We start from the raw sequence: 14916 nt of genomic DNA, 5'->3' as shown, positions 1-14916 counted from the left end.
CCCCGCCCTTCCGCTCTCGCGGGCCTGCCCCTCGGCGTCCCCGCGCAGGCAGCGGCGGGCGGTGGCCTCGCGCCGGCCTCCGCGTCCCGGGCCCGCCCCGGGCGGAGCGCGCAGAGGGGCGGGGTGGGGGGGGCAACACAGGCTGCCGGGACCCGGCTCCCAGGCCCAGCCCCGCCGAGTGCGGGCGAGCGGAGGCGGCCCCGGCGCCGGCGCCGCCCCCGCCCGCGCCCGAGCGCGTGTGCGCGGCCGCCGCCCCCTCGGCCCTCCCCTCGGCCCTCCCCTCGGCGCCCTCCCCTCGGCCCCCTCCGCCCTCGCGCGCCGCCCGCCCGGGTCGTGGCGGGGCCGTGGTGTACGTGCAGAGCGCGCAGAGCGAGTGGCGCCCGCACGCCCTGCGCTCCTCCACAGGCCGGGCCGGGCGACCGCGGACGTTAAGGCGGCGGCGGCGGCGGCCGGTCTCGCGCGCCGGCCCCCGCCTGCCCGAGCGGAGGTCGCTGTCCGCCGCGCAGGCCGCGGTGCCCCAGCTCGCGGCAGCGATGAGGCGCTGAGGCGGCCGCCGGCGCTGCGCGGCGGGACCCGAGGACGAGGAAGCGGCCGGGCCGAGGGCGCGGGGCGCCGGCCTCCCTCAGGCGGGGAGTGGCGGGTGCATGGCGCAGTGACGGCCTCTGTCGCTCCGCCCGCTCCCCGTTCCCGGGCGAGGCCCTCCGGCCGCCACCTCTCCTGCTCGGCTGCCGCCTCCGCCGCCGCCGCCATGGCTAATGACAGCGGCGGACCCGGCGGGCCGAGCCCGAGCGAGCGAGACCGGCAGTACTGCGAGCTGTGCGGGAAGATGGAGAACCTGCTGCGCTGCAGCCGCTGCCGCAGCTCCTTCTACTGCAGCAAGGAGCACCAGCGCCAGGACTGGAAGAAGCACAAGCTCGTGTGCCAGGGCGGCGAGGGCGCCCCCGGCCACGGCGCGGGCCAGCACCGGCACCCCGGCCCCGCGTCCGCCGCCTCCGCGCCGCAGCCCAGGGCCGGCGGGGCCGGGGCCAGGGAGGCCAGGAAGGCACCGCCGCGCCGGGACAGCGCCGCCGAGAAGGCGGGCCCGCGGGCCGCCGGGGACGCGGCCATGGCAAAGGCCAAGCCCGCGGCCGACCCCGCGGCGGCCGCGTCCCCGCCTCGCGCGGCTGCCGGCGGCCAGAGCCAGGCGGCGGCGGTCGAGGCGGAGCCCGCGAAGGAGGAGGACCCGGAGAAGACGAACCTGTACCCGCCCAGCCAGACGCCGGGCGAGGGGCTGAGCCCCGGAGGCGGCCTGCGGCCCAACGGGCAGACGAAGCCGCTGCCGGCGCTGAAGCTGGCGCTGGAGTACATCGTGCCGTGCATGAACAAGCACGGCATCTGTGTGGTGGACGACTTCCTGGGCAAGGAGACCGGGCAGCAGATCGGCGACGAGGTGCGCGCCCTGCACGACACCGGCAAGTTCACGGACGGCCAGCTGGTCAGCCAGAAGAGCGACTCGTCCAAGGACATCCGAGGCGATAAGATCACTTGGATCGAGGGCAAGGAGCCGGGCTGCGAAGCCATCGGGCTGCTCATGAGCAGCATGGACGACCTGATCCGCCACTGCAACGGGAAGCTGGGCAACTACAGAATCAACGGCCGGACGAAAGTGAGTGAGCGCGGGGGGTGCGCTGGGCCTCCCTTAGCTGCGCGGGCCGCCCCCGGCCCCGGGGCAGGAGCGTGCTTTCTCTGCAGAAAGTGATTTCCTTCTTGTGTATGTAGACCCCATCAGGAGAACGGTTCCAGTCCGGAGATGGGTGCTTATATCCTTTTTCTCTTGCCCACTGTTTTCCACTTACTGCCCCTTTACAGACGTCTCTGTCTGAGGGCATGGTTTTGTGGCTGACCTTAGGCCCCCCCTTCCCCTTTGCTGTTTTTTGCTGTTTTTGCTTTTCCAGTGCACTGTCAGTTCAAACCTTACTGGAGTTTTAGCCTCCCATTGCGGGTAGTAGAGTAGTTCCCAAAGCCAGCGCTGGTTCTGCATCTGCCCAGTGTTTGCATACACCCCTAAATTCTCCATGTGGTGCCGGAGCCGCTCAGCAGGTTCTGGTTTACAGAGTGGAACGCTGTGTTTGGTTTAAGGAGGTGCCGGCCTGACCGCGAAAAGGTAAATTTGAAATCAGTACTTGGTCAAAAGACTCCTGTATTCTGGAAGAGCTTGCCTGCCCCCCTCCCTTCTCCTATCTCCTTCCCCTTCCCTGTCCCTACTGTTTTGAAACCCCCCACAAAACGGGGAAAGAAGTATTTCCGTTTTTAGACCTTGCAGTGTAGGTGGGTTACATTTTTAGTATAGGTTTCCTTTATTTGCTTTGTTAATATAATCCTTCTGTTGAAACAGAAGTGTGTTGTAGCTTCCTGCTAGGAAAAAACAAAACCCACGGAATTGGAGCAGGAGGGAGGGCTCTTTCTAAAATCTCAGTTTGGTGGAATCTCTTTGTTTTCTCTTTACTCTTGTAGTTCTCGCGCCCACCTCCCCCACCCCCCAAGATTCTTCTGCTGGTACCTAGTCTAATCCCTCTTCCCTCCTTTCTATGGTAAACCCGAGACTTCCCTCCTTAATGCTCTCTCTAGCAGTTAGTTCTTTTTCATTTTGCTTCCCAGGTCTTAATCTTTTCTTTGTATCCAGCTCCTCCCCAGGCCGCCCTGCTCCACCCTCCTCCACCATCAATCTGTGTCTGATAGTTTGAGTTTTAAGAGCTTGTCTTAGGAGACCGGCACATGTGTGTTTGTGCACACACACGGACTCTGCCCACTGGTTCTTTTGTGTGTTGTCAAGGCATCTATTTTGGCAGTCATCATGGGTGACTCTCAGGCTGCCTGAAGGCCGAGCATAAGGCAGTGAGGAAAGTTCTAAACATGAAAATCTTGTGGGGAAAAATACAGTGTAAACTCTAATTTATATATTGCCACTTCATTACTGGATGAAGGCACATGTCTTCATATGTAGTTTCAAAAAAGTGAACAGTCGCTTAATATCAAGCTAGAAGAGGAAAAGGGAGCCTGATTAGACCTCAGTCTCAGTTTGCAATAAGAATTTCATTTATATAAAAAAAAACAGAACTTTTGTCATGGATCAAATCTTAATATAGTCATGAACTCTAGAGCAGGAAGGAAACCGGCCTGCGGGAAGATCCCGACTGGTCATTAGTTGGGGTATAAACTTAAGGCTAATTTACGAGGAAGTTAATGTCCTAAATCTTCCTTGATCTGCTTTCCTTGGTTAATTTAGCTTTCCGAGCTAAAGTCCTCTCCTGACCCCCTGTTTTCAGTGTGGCCTCAGGGAAGGGACAGTATTTAGCCCGGCAAGATCTTAGAGCAGTTGCTTCTCACCGGGAGGTTTTTAGAAAATAGCCACCTCTGCAGGTGTCCTGGTGCCTGAAGGGAACAGTAGTTGAGGTCCTAAATCACTCTAGCGTATGTATTTTATTTCTTTTCTTTTCTTTTTTTTTTTTTTTTTTAAGAGATTTATTTATTGGGGCGCCTGGGTGGCTCAGTGGGTTAAGCCGCTGCCTTCGGCTCAGGTCATGATCTCAGGGTCCTGGGATCTAGTCCCACATCGGGCTCTCTGCTCAGCAGGGAGCCTGCTTCCCTCTCTCTCTTTCTGCCTGCCTCTCCGTCTACTTGTGATTTCTCTCTGTCCAATAAATAAATAAAATCTTTAAAAAAAATTAAAAAAGAGAGATTTATTTATTTGAGAGAGAGAAAGAGAGCTTGCATGGTGGGGGGGAGGGGCAGGGCAGTGGGGCGGAGCCAGGCATTGGGAGAGGGAGAGAGAATTCACCATGACCCTGAGATCAGGACCTGAGCCAAAACTGAGAGTAAGACACTTAACTGACTGAGCCACCCAGGCGTCCCAGAAGGGCAGATTTTAAACTCTTTAGATTGATCTTAACGCTTACATTAATTTTCAGCACACAGCTTGAGAATCCATGAATGGTTTTAGGGAACCTCTTTCATTGTATTTGTTTGAGAGCGCTTTTGTTAATTGTGTTCAATCATGTAATTTTAGTATTCCTAAAAAAAAAACGAAGATCTTGCTTTGGGGGAATGGGAGGGCTGTCGGGTTGTTGGCCACCATATAGTGAGCAACCACTGTGGCCTAGGCACTGTGGAGTAGGCCCAATACAGACGTGATCACCATAATCTTAATCTTCTGAAGTGTAAGTGGTAGTTTTGCTAATTTACATTTGAGGATATTTCAGGTCAGACTTGGCTAAGGGCTGCCACTTGTACTAACCTCCATGGGACTCATATTTAGGTGATTCAGATATCAAGCCCCAGGCTTTTTCTACTATACTGCATATAGGTAGGATAGTAGATGAGCTGTGGATTATGTAGCATACGACTGGGACTAAAATTTGCTATATTTTATTGATGGTGATAGCATTAGCCTTGTGTGTGAATAACTACTTTATGGTTGGCCTCTATAAACTTTCTAGTAGATGACTACTCAGTGTTTATTTCCGATGTATATATTTCAGTATCTGAAAAGCCGCTTTATAGTTACCCATTTGAGTCCTGCTCATTTCTGTGTAACTTTTAAGAGAGCCAGAATATGGGCACTAATGGGATTGAAGAGAGGATCTTCAGTTAAGAATTTTGTTCTTCTTTACACCACTGTAGTAATTTAAAAAGTTACTTGCCCCAAACGTGTACTGTTTTTCTCACTTAGATTTTCACAGTAACACTGTAAAATAGGTAGATTGTTGATATATTTTTCCTGTTCATAGTTAGAAAGGTGAGCCTCAGGAAATCATGCGCTTTGGGGAAATTATGCCACATATCAAGACTTAAATTGAAGTTTTCTGACCAAGATCAAATATCCTTTTTTATTTATATTATCTATTCTGAGTGGTCTTTGTGTGTGTGAGGGCCTGATAATCAGTGATTTATACTCGGCTGTGGCTCATTCAGTGTTAGACTTTGATTTCCCCCAAGTTTCTACTTCAGACATGCTTATCTGGCCCACTGTTTGTCCAGCTCCTTTAAAAGAGGAACTGTGGGGAAGGATGAAGTAATGCACTAGGACAAAACTGAGCTGCAGCTTCCACTTTCTCTGGTCCTTTTTTCGGGATTTTCCCGTCTTTTGCCCTTAAGCTGACCTTAGATCCTTTTTCCTTTCTCGCACCCTTCCTTCAGTCAGCAGTGAGTTCAGTAGGAAGAAATCATCGTGAAGAGCGGTGTCGTATGGGCTCTAAGAAATCATAGGTGTCTCCACTTGGGGAGAGGAGGAAAGGGAATGCAGATGAGTGGGGATCATGGGAAAATGCTGAACCATGCAGTTGGAGTTTCTCAGCTACTCTGAAGGAAGATGTGCCTGTTAGAGTGGAAATGCCAGAATCATATACGTATTTTTGGAATCCATCTGAAGCTTACTCTGTTCAGTTCAAATGTACATAAAGAAAAGGAATGATAAAATGGGTTGACACTAAGAAGAAGCAGATTATATTCCTAAGATTTTTCGTTAGTGTTGCCCTTAGTCGGCTCTGGCTGGTGATGGTTTTCAGAGCAAAGAATAGGATGAGGAAAATACTGTTGGCTTTATTCTCACTACTGTAGTAGAGATGTGGTGACAGGCCTTTTAGATGTTACAAACAAAACCAAACATAACTCCCTTCTCGGTCCACTTCTGCCACTTTCTCTGTACTCTTGGCATCCACCATGCACGAAGGGGAGCAGCTGGTTTAATGTTTTAATAGGTCTATCAGTCTTAAAGATCAAAGTCCATTATTCCGTATGTGAAAAGGTCAAAAACATTGCAAGTGCAGTAAGAAGTTTCCCTTAGCGCTTTACAGTTTAAGAGAGAGATGTGCGGACTGAAAAAGCCGTCTTCATAGGTTTGTGACTGAACCAAGTTCAACATTGTAGGAAAACATTTTGTATAGCAAATTAGTATACATGTAGTTCACATATAACGTCACTTCTTGAACTATTAAAGAATTCTATTTTAAATTAAAAGGGTTTGTGTTTTTTGGACATTTTTAACTCTTCATTCACCTGTTATCTAGTAAGCCCCAGGAATGCCGTGTAAGACCTTAGTCCTGGTAGGACAGCATCTGAACGGAGAATGCTGGGAGACTGGGCGCTGCTGGTCCATCTGGCAGGGATCCTGGGTCGGCTGCTGCTTCTGTGTCCCTGAGCCGATTGCTTCATACCGCTGCATCTCAGGGACTCTGCTTGTCCACTGGTGTTAAATCGTAGTCGCCTTTCCTGCCTCGCAGGCTTGCTGTGAGCAGTACGTATAATTATGCCTGTAAAAGTGCTTTCTAAATTGTAAAGCCCAGTGTTAAACTGTTGTTAACTATTACTCCACGTATCTGAAAGTTCTCCTATTTTGCTGAATCTTTCTGTAAGAATGAGCTTTTCCTGTCTTTCCTGTTATAAGCTAGAGGGAAAAAAGACTGAGAATGATCACCCATTTTTTATCTGACCACTCCTCCCAAAACACATATATTTCCTTTTAAACGGAGAAAATAAATCCTGGAGAGGTTAAGCGGCTTGTTCAAGGTCATAGAGTTCCTTACTGACAAAACTGACTGATGTTTGATTCAGTTGATTCTTATCAATTCTCTGCAACTTTATGCTGGATCTTGTGTAAAAATGACATATTCCTACTTAGCTAAATTTGGGGGTATTTTGGGGCCATTTTTTGAGAATTGCTTGACCATTTATAGCCTCCCTTTTTCTTCTCCCTTTTACTCCTGTCATTGTACAGTACAGCTTACCTGATATTCTAGTTTAAATTTTCCTCCTTAGGAACAGGCTCCTTGCTCAGCCTGCTTCTCCCTCTGCCTACCACACACCCCCTGCTGTGTGCTGGCACACATGCTCTCTCTCTCTGACAAATAAATAAATAAAATCTTGAAAAAGTTTTCTTTAAATTTTCCTTCTTTAGTTAATTCCTCCCTAATTTCCCTAGATGTTCTTTATTCACCTTCTTTTCTTTCCTCCAGCATTAAAGCCATTTTCCTAAATCAGGCCTTCCCTCTCTTGTTTCCTGAGTAGGAACTATCTTTCTGCTCTGCCTCTGTGATTTACACATTTATTCTCTCTTTTCCTTTACTTTTTTTCCCACTATCAGGTTGCATATCTATCTTTGTTCATCTTCTCCAGCGTTTTCTGAAGCTTGTGCCTTTCTGGTATGCCTTTGAATAGATGTTATCAGCTTCGTTATTTAATTTTTTGCTTTAGGCCTTTAAAGTGACACCAAATGTTCCAGTCTTGTGTTTGACCAGATGCTTAGATGGTTTTCATAGATGCAGTTCACTGCTATGCCTGCCTTGTTTTTATTATGCTTGCATTGACCTCCGTTCCTACTATGCCTTTGTTTCTGCATTTGAAATACTGTCTGTAACTATGGGATGGCGCTCATATCAGTTATGAACTATATTCATAGATGGTCTTTGACTGTTATTCCAGCTAAAACCTTCCTGTTCTAATAAATAAATAAATAAATACAACAGACCAACAGAAAACTGACAGATGGTTAACACAGCCTTCCCTTGACATCGTTGTTACCACACTTGTATTTCCTAGTCCAAATGGGGAACTGTTCTCCCACCTTCACTGGAATGTTTTGTACTTCATTATCACATTTTCCCAGAACCAACTCACAGTTCTGTTTCCAAAGAGCTCGGATATTATTTGTGGTCTGTGTTTGCTCATTGAGGCCACTATGAAATTTTCATGAGTTTGGAATCCTCGTTTTCCTTATTCAATGTCCCAAACCCCATTTCTTGGCCAAAGCAAAATGTATGTGCTCCTGGTTGGCCTTGTTGTATTCTCTGAGTCCTGTTTTGATAGTCCTTCCATTCATTTGTTCATTCACCAAATATGAAGCGAGGACTTGCCTGTTCCAGGAGCTAGGAATGTCTGAGCAATGACAACACCGAAAAACCCTTGTTCTTATGGGGCTTAAATTCTGCTTGAGGTGGGCAAGAGGTGGGGAAAGACAGTCACTAAACAGATGCGTAAGTAAATACGTAACGTGTTAGGTGGCAAATATTAAAGCAAAAAATAAACAAAGATAGTGACCAGAGGGTAGTCTCTTAGGATAGATAAAGTACTAAGATGATATTTTAAGTAGACACTGAAGTAGACACCTGGGTTATGTGGATACGTGCAAGGAGAATATTCCAAAGGAAGATTACATAGCAAATACTATGGCCCTGACACAGAATGTGCTAGATGGGTTTGGAAAACAGCAAGAAGGGGGCCACTCTGGTTATAGGAGAGTGGAGGAGGGAGTAGGGTAAGGATGTGATCCCGGAAGTGGTGGTGTGGAATTAAGGTCACGTGGTGTAGGACTTTGCCTTATAAGCCATGGCAAGAACTGGGTTTTATCCTGTAGGCAATGGGGAGTATCTGCACACATGGTGGAAATGAGTTTGATTCTGGATAGATTTTAAAAGTAGAGTCATTGAGATGTGCTGATGGATTTCATGTGAGGTCTGAAAGACCTTTAAAGGAAGGAGTCGAGAATGACTCCTGGGTTTTTGGCTCAGACAGTGGGAAGGAAATAATGATTATTTTGTCTTGCCCTAACTCTTCTGCCTTTCTTCTCTTGCCCCACTTTTTCAATTTCCATTTAGGGTGGTTGACACTTATTTTGCAGCCAAAGCTACAGAGAAAAGTTCTCTGCTCTTCCTTTGCACATTCCTTCTGACTGCTTGTGCTTGCTGCTGTTGTGGACCTTACAGCCCGTCCTCCTCTTCTGCAGAGGCTGCATGGCTTCTTTACACGCTGTGCTCTCATCGGCCCTGCCTTGGATGCTGTCTGAGAATTACTACAGCATTTCTGGTGCTGTCAGCAAGTGAGGCTGTGTGTCTTGTATGAATTGCTCAGTTAAGATGGCTTATAGATACAAATCATGTAAAAAGAATTACACAAGTGGGGCGCCTGGGTAGCTCAGTGGGTTAAGCCTCTGCCTTTGGCTCAGGTCCTGGGATCTCAGGGTCCTGGGATTGAGCCCTGCGTTAGGCCCTGTGCTCAGTGGGGAACCTGCTTCCCCCTCCCTCTCTGCCTGCCTCTCTGCCTACCTGTGATCTCTGTCTGTCAAATAAAGAAATAAAATCTTAAAAAAAAAAGAATTAACACAAATTCTGAAATTTTTAGGGAAACATTGGAGAAAATGGGTTGCATGTGAGAGACAAACATAGATTTAGATTAAATGTCAACATAAAGTCAGAAATAAAACACCTTGGTTTAAAAATGCTGTTGAAAATAAAACTACTGTAGAAAATTGAGAAGTAGAGGGATGAATATAAAATACCAAAAATCATCCCATTGAGGGGCACCTGTGTGGTTCATTCAGTCAGTTAAGTTTCTGACTCTTGATCTCACCACAGGTCTTGATCTCAGGGTCATGAGTTGAAGCCCCACATTGGACTTCATGTTGAGCCTGGAGCTATTTAAAATAATAATAATAATAAAAAGAATAAATAAAGTTTAAAAATTTAAAAAATAATCCCGTTGACATGTACCTAGGACGATGTGGTAGCTTCATGTAGTAGTAAGGAAAGAGGGGATAAGTTGAGGATAGCGTTAGGCTCCATATTCAGTGATCTTAAAATTGCTAGAGAAACGAGTGTTCTCATCCCCTTGCTGTGGATCCTGATACTGGAATTAGAACTAAAAGTACCAACTATCAAATGGAAGCTAATGGTGTTAAAATTGGAATATTGTATCCAGGACTTTGAAGGATAGAAGGCCTCACTTTTGACTCCAGATAGAAGTATAGATAAACATTAGGTGATCGTGTATGAAACGGCTTTTAAAAATTTTAAACTTGAGGGGGCCGGGGTGGCCCAGTTGGTTGAGCATCTGCCTTCAGCTTGGGTCACGGTCCTAGGGTCTTAGGATCAAGCTCTGCTTTGGGCTCCCAGCTCAGTGGAGAGCCTGCTTCTCCCTCTCCCTCTTCTGCTCCCCTGCTTGTGTACATGCTCTCTCTCTCTCTCTCAAATAAATAATTCTTTAAAAAGACTAAAAATAAAATTAAAAAATTTAAACCTGAAAAGTTAAACATGAGCTATAGAATCCAGGAATCTTTTTTCTCAATTTAATTCAGACAACTTCAATTTAAGACTGAATTTTGAACCTTTATTTTTTTTGAAATTTTATTTATTTATTTGATAGATGGAGATCACAAATAGGTAGAGAGGTAGGCAGAGAGAGAGGGAAGCAGAGTCCCTGCTGAGCAGAGAGCACCCACGATGTGGGGCTCGATCCCACTTCCCTAAGGTCATGACCTGAGCCAAAGACAGAACCTTAACTCACTGAGCCTCCCAGGCACCCCTAAGACTGAATTTTGTACAATAAAACTTAGGTAGAAAATATCAAATCTAGCCAATTAATTGAAAAGGTTTGATCAGGATTTTGGAGTCTTCAGATATTGACCATGCATGTGATTTTTTTTCTCAGTATTGGTACTCTGCTCCGGTATATAAGTGGTAAGTAGAAGTTCTGAGTCTGTAGTTTTGTCATATAAGTGTCCTTCATTCTAGCTCTAGGCATTTGTTACTTTCTGTTGTGTCTTCCACTGACTTCTTAGCACTATTTCTCTGAAATAGATGTCTTAAAAATTTTCTTTCTTTCTTTCTTGCTAATTAGGCTCCATGCCCAACATGGAGCTTAACTAAGACCTGAACAATAGTCGGATGCTTAATTGTGCCACTGAAGGCACCCCTTAAAAGTTATTTTATATTTATTTTAAGATTTTATTTATTTGAAGGATGACTCAGTCGGTTAATCATCTGTTTTTGGCTCAGGTCATGATCCCACAGCCCTGGGATGAAACTCCATGGGTTCTCTGCTCATCAGGGAGTCTGCTCCTCCTCTCCCTCTGCCCTATCCTCTCCCCCCACCCCCTGCCCACTTAGGCTCTCTCTGTCTCTCTCTGTCTCTCTCTCTCTCAAATAAATACAATCTAAAAAAAATTGTATTTATTTGAGAGAGAGAGAGCATGCAGGTTGTGGGGAGAGGAGCAAAGAGGGAGGGGGAAAGAATCTCAAACGGACTTATGCTTGAGCAGTAGCCCACACAGCTCATCTCACAACCCTGAGGTCATGACCTGAGCCAAAACCAGGAGTCAGATACTTAACTGACTGAGTCACCCCAGGTGCCCCCAGAATTTTTTAATTAGAAAATTCAGTGATCTTTTCCCCTCTTAGACCAGGTCTTCTTGTTGCTTCACTAGCACGATTAACCACACTGCCCCTAGAATCCCAGACAATTTGCTCATTAGTCTGGGTCTTAGCCTTTCAGTTATTTTTCCTCATTATATTTTTCAGTTTTCCTTTTTTTTTTTTTTTTTTTTAATTTGAATTCAGTTAGCCAACTGTGGTACATCATTAGTTTTTGACATAGTGTTCTTTGATTCTTGAGTTGCGTATAACACCCAGTGCTCATCATATCACCTGCCCTCCTTAACAGAGTTTTCCTTCTTTTTGCAGCTTTTTTTTTTAAAGATTTTATTTATTTATTTGACAGAGAGGGAGCACAAGCAGGGGGAGTAGCAGACAGAAGGAGAGGGAGAAGCAGCCTCCCTACTGAGCAGAGAGCCCGATGATTTCAGGACTCTGGGATCATGACCTAAGCCAAAGGCAGACACTTAATGGACTTAGCCCCCCAGGAGCCCCTCTTTCGCAACTTCTAACCGTAGTTTTTTCTTGCAGCTCAGTTCTTAACTTTCTCCTCATCACTGTCAGAAGCCACAGGTAGGAAGAATTCAAAACATCTATATTTCTAGAGTTTTCTTTTCCATTTGTATTACTTACCTTTTGCTACATAACAAACTACCCCAGACTGTAGTGACTTCAAACAAATCTGGGCACAGCCGGGCTTCATCCTTCACGTGTCGGCCAGGGTCTATGGTCTCTGTGGTCTCCAAAGCTTGAATGGGGTCTGTCTGCCTCCAGGCTCACTCTGTGGCTGTTGGCAGCATTCGTTTTCCCGTGGGTTGTTGGACTGAGGGCCTCAGTTCCTTGCCATGTGGGCCTCTCCCAACATAGCAGCTCGCTTCATCAAAGTATGTAAGCCAGAAACGCCCTAGCGAGACTGAGGTCCCAGGCTTCTGCAGCCTCGCGGCAGGAGAGACACTTACCCTATGTTCTGTAGTTAGCAGCAAGTCCCTAGATCAACTCCACATTCAAGGGGAAAGAATTACATCGGGCTATGAATGCCATTTCTTGAGTTGTTTCTCCCTTTGCAGTGTCTGCCCTTAAATGTTATTGTTCTTAATGGTCTGTGCTTTGTCTTCTGTCTTTGCTCTAGTGAACACTTTTCCTCCCTGGCTGATGACGTGCCTGGGAAGCACAGGTTCTTAAGTTAGTTTGCCCGTGTTCAGAACCTTGTCTAGCTGCTTAGTTGCACTCTGATTTGAGGCAAATTTTCTTACAAAGCATCAGTTTCCTCTCTGGTTTAACAGGAGTTAATAGCACGTAATTCCACAAGGTTTGTTTGAAGATAGAGGGGATAATGCATGAGAAATGCTCAGCAGATCAGTTAGTGCTCATTTATCGTTAGCTGAAACTGTACTAGTAACAGGAGGAGGATGAGAGAGGAACAGCTATTGACTTCAGCTGTTGGGGTTTGTCGGAGCTCCTTGATCTGTGCCTTGCCTTAGTGTCTGTAGAGGACTAAGGGGCATCTCCACCTGAATGTCCTCAAAGTACTGCAAACTCAGCATGATTGAGACTGAAGTCCTCCCAAGTTTCCTGTCAGAGGGGACGAGAGTTGATGGGGCTGTCTGGTGGGGAGAGGAGGGAGCAGGTTCCAAATTGATTCTGTCTGTGGACTGCGTTTGTTTTTTTTAATAGCCATTTACAGAGTGCTGGGCACTGGTAGTTCCAGAGCACCCAAGCCAAGGTAATTCTCTCTGCCATTCTGGAGTGGAAGACAGCCTTGAGCCTGCATGTGTGTGGGTGTTCCTGAGATGGACAGGATCCCACAAGAGCCCATCAGGGGGCCTAAGTTGGTCTGCAAGCCAGGAAGGGTCTCCTGGAGGAGTTATTTAGACTGAGGCTTTCAGTCCATTCCCAGTGGAGGAAGTCCTTTCAAAGTCTCCAAGTCCGAAGAGACCATGATGTTCTAGAAGAACATACCTTCTTTTATCAATATGGAAATTGGTTTCCTTTAAAAATTATTCCCTATCCCTCCTGTTCTGTTTACATTTACTCTCTCCCGTTGAGACCTATCTTCTTCTCTGTCTAGATTATTACAAAAGCCTTTTTTTTTTTTTTTGGTGTCTTTCTTTTTCAGTCCTTTCTGTCCTGGTGTTATATTTCCAAAACACAGATCATATCATAGTCCGTATCATTGTTTCCCCCAAAGTCTTTGTATGCTATACAGACTTTAAAAAAAAAAATTGCGGGCACCTGGGTGGTTCAGTGGGTTAAAGCTTCTGCCTTCAACTCAGGTCATGATCTCAGGGTCCTGGGATCAAGCCCCACATCGGGCTCTCTGCTCAGCAGGGAGCCTGCTTCCTCCTCTCTCTCTCTGCCTGCCTCTCTGCCTGCTTGTGATCTCTGTCTGTCAAATAAATAAATAAAATCTTATAAAAAAAAATCATTTCTCATACTTTCTCCTCCAGGCACTGGAGCTTTCTTGCAGGTTCCTTGAACCTGTATTCGCTTTCTGCCTCAGCACATTTCCCTGGTGCTTGCTGTGTGGAAAGGTGGTAAGGAGGTTTCTCTAAGTTGATTCTTGCCCCAGTACCTCTAAGCAGAATTGTACTTCTAACCTGCCTGTTGCTGTGACACTTCTTACCGCTGATAGAACCTTTCTCCAATGGGTTTCCTCTGCAGACTGTGAGCCACCTGAGGATAGGACCTGTCTTTCCCCTGTCCGTGCTGCTCCTTGCATCAGGCATCATGTATGTGACTCGCATTTTCACTGCGCTGCTCCGGTTGGGATTTTGATCATTCTATACCTGGATTGTTTCCCAGCATTACTAATCTTTCCTTAATTAATTCTTTCCTATGTAGCACTTCTATCCATCTTACATAAATTTACCGACCTTCATAAAAATCGTACTCAAAAACCTTCCTGAGTTGTACTTACAAGGGCACAGTTTGACTCTTGTGCACCTAATGCCCAGCAACTGCTTGGGGCCCACACCGTCTGTCCATTCTTAATTGCTCCTCCTCTTGGAAAAACACCACTTTTTCTGCCAGATTGTTTTCTTCTGTTGCTGTCCTCCTCCTCCCAGCACATCTGCGAATTCTTTGACTGGTTTATGACTCCCACACCCTTGCTCCAGCAGTTTCAGTCTTTAAAATAGAGCTCAAATCCCATTCTCAAATACTGCCTTGAATGCTGTACCTCCACCAGTCTTTTTTTTTCTCTAAAACTTCATATGTATACCTTTTGTTCCCAAGGTGTCTTCTCCAGAAAGTTAAAAGGGCAGGGTACTGTGTATAGTACTCTGTCTTATACAAAGCTCCTTCTGTTCTGTCATGGCTTTTATTATTCATGTGTTAACACTAGTGAATGGTACTCAACTGCCCCACCGGGTACCTTACCCTGCTTCCCGTTACTTCCATCGGATTTCGAAAACTACACTTTTTGAAAGTCTTGTGAGGGTTTTTGTCCTATTGCAGTCAACTCTCCTTTTTATGCTTACTATGCTGTTTCTAGTCCCTATTTTCCAGATAAAAATAACCCAGGCCAATAAGGCCTAAACTATTTTTAACTGCAAGTAGTGGGAGAAAGTTCTGCTGTGAAGGTGGAGTGAAGTTTCATGCCATTGCCTAGGCCCAAAGTCAGTGGATCAGGTTACAGACTGTGGTGGGACCTTGCACGTCCATGAACCTCCAGGGGAAGGGCCAGCATGTCTTCCCTGTCTCGCCCCCACCAGTGGCATGGGACTCGCCAGAGAACCCG

General features: G+C 46.7%; 1 protein-coding gene across 3 annotated transcripts in view; it reads left to right on the top strand.

Moving 5' to 3' along the window:
• The first annotated feature begins 299 nt into the window (after nt 1-299).
• Nucleotides 300-14916, top strand: part of EGLN1 (egl-9 family hypoxia inducible factor 1) — a 59954-nt gene continuing 45337 nt past the window's right edge. The window contains exon 1 of one of the 3 annotated variants that reach the window (XM_045087243.1): nt 300-1645. In XM_045087243.1, the coding sequence (XP_044943178.1) occupies nt 749-1645 (897 nt within the window). In that variant the 5' untranslated portion in view covers nt 300-748. The remainder of the gene's footprint in view (nt 1646-14916) is intronic. The other 2 variants (XM_045087242.1, XM_004776033.2) reach the window with 2 other exon arrangements.

Source organism: Mustela putorius, unplaced genomic scaffold (genome assembly GCF_011764305.1).
Source record: "Mustela putorius furo isolate JIRA1106 unplaced genomic scaffold, ASM1176430v1.1 tig00001075_pilon_pilon_pilon, whole genome shotgun sequence".
In the NCBI taxonomy this organism is placed as follows: domain Eukaryota; kingdom Metazoa; phylum Chordata; class Mammalia; order Carnivora; family Mustelidae; genus Mustela; species Mustela putorius.
Note: the sequence above shows the minus strand (reverse complement) of the source record. Positions and strands in the feature narration are given on the sequence as shown.